Source organism: Panicum virgatum, chromosome 8N, assembly GCF_016808335.1.
Source record: "Panicum virgatum strain AP13 chromosome 8N, P.virgatum_v5, whole genome shotgun sequence".
Lineage (NCBI taxonomy): Eukaryota > Viridiplantae > Streptophyta > Magnoliopsida > Poales > Poaceae > Panicum > Panicum virgatum.
This window is the reverse complement of record NC_053152.1, coordinates 45552135-45553710: the sequence shown is the minus strand read 5'-3', so window position 1 is coordinate 45553710 and position 1576 is coordinate 45552135. Positions and strand designations below refer to the sequence as shown.

Here is a 1576-nt window from a genome sequence, read left to right as displayed (position 1 = left end):
TCTTCCTGCATGCCAAATCTGGCAGAAGAAGACGCCGCCCCTTGCATGAACTGCATCTACAATTGGTTTCCATGCTTCCTCCTGTTGCTCTGTCCAAATACCAGCAATATCTTGGTACATTAAAAGGTGTACAGGAATCACATCTGTTTTAGAAATCAATCAATCACTCAGCTCTGCTCTGCTAATAAAATCTAACTATGTCCACTTTGATTTCAGGGTGCCACAAAGGATTATCACACACATGCACCCGTTAGCTGCCTCTGAAACTGAGAAACCTCCTCTGGAATCAAAATCTCCCCATCCTGTATAGCCCTCCTCTGGTTGCTCTCCGAGAAACCTGGGATAGCAAAACTGGGATGAGAGAGAATCAGAAAAACCTGTGTGAAATATTAAATTTCCCCATCTTGAACGGGGGAAGCACGCACGCAAGATAATATATGGTCACGAAGTTAGGCAGGCCCTCGTGGTTCTGTAAATGCTCTCCATTTTTGCGAAGCCGACCAGGCGAATGGTCTTATCAGCATCCATGGCGTTCCGGGCGGCAACTCTGAAATGGTTGATAAGTTCAGGGATCTCTTCCGCTGCCAAGCGTCTGGGGGTTGAGAACTCCAGGAAGTAGTTCTCGGCGCTCTTCTCTATCGGCTTGAGACGGGTCGCTCCACTGCAAACGCAGAGCAGTAGAAGTCAAGCAGAAATGTGGCAAAATATTTCCTGAAACAGCTCGCCGGATTCAGAAAGAAGAACACGTCCTTCATTCTCCGGGGCAAGGCACCAGGCAGTGCACAAACTGCACATGCCAATGAAGGAGCACTAGATGGATATCAGTCCCACCCATGTCGGAGGCCCTGCTGACGTGCCAGAGCTGGCAGAAGAAGACGGCGCCGCTGGCGCGCACGGCGTCGACGACGGGCCTCCACGCCCTGACCTGCTCCGGCGCCCAGATCCCCGGGGTGTGCGGGATCGCCGTCATCCCCTGCGCCCGCTGCGAGTAGTGCGCGGCGGCGTGCGGGCCCGGGAGGTTGCCGGGCGACCTCGACCTCGTCATCGGCGCCAGCACCACCCTGCAGCGAGCGCGGAAGGAGGAGGAGGAGCATGGCGTGAACGGTGTTTTCTTTTTCTCCCAGCTGTTCATGGTGTCCCAGTGATCACCGCGATGTGACAAAACTCGTGCGTGCACTAACGCGCGCGAAGCTACTTGCTCCGGCTTACCTGTGTGAGAGCCTCAGGGTAAAACAGCACCTCAAGGTAACCAGCCCCCGCCGCGGCTTATCAAATATAGTACACGTACATACGTGCAGAGCACTAGTATGCCTTTAATTTGTGCACCACCAGGGTCTGTTTAGTTGCATCCAAAATTCCAAAACTTTACAAGATTCTTCGTCACATCGAATTTTTCAACGCATGCATGAAGTATTAAATCTACACGAAATAAAAAACTAATTGCATAGTTTGCTTGTAAATCACGAGACAAATCTAATGAGCCTAATTAATTTATGACGGGACAATAATTACCAAATACAAACGAAAGTACTACAGTGTTTTACACCCTAAAATTTTTGCAACTAAACGAAAGTAT

At 50.4% G+C, this 1576-nt stretch overlaps 1 protein-coding gene across 1 annotated transcript; it reads right to left on the bottom strand.

The window, feature by feature from the left end:
* Positions 1-233: 233 nt before the first annotated feature.
* LOC120685137 (putative 12-oxophytodienoate reductase 12) lies at positions 234-1132 on the bottom strand. The gene is made up of 3 exons (XM_039966969.1): positions 832-1132; positions 480-656; positions 234-337 (listed from the first exon to the last, which is right to left on the bottom strand). The coding sequence occupies exons 1-3, from the start codon at positions 1130-1132 to the stop codon at positions 234-236; spliced, it is 582 nt and encodes a 193-aa protein (XP_039822903.1).
* Between the last annotated feature and the right edge of the window lie 444 nt (positions 1133-1576).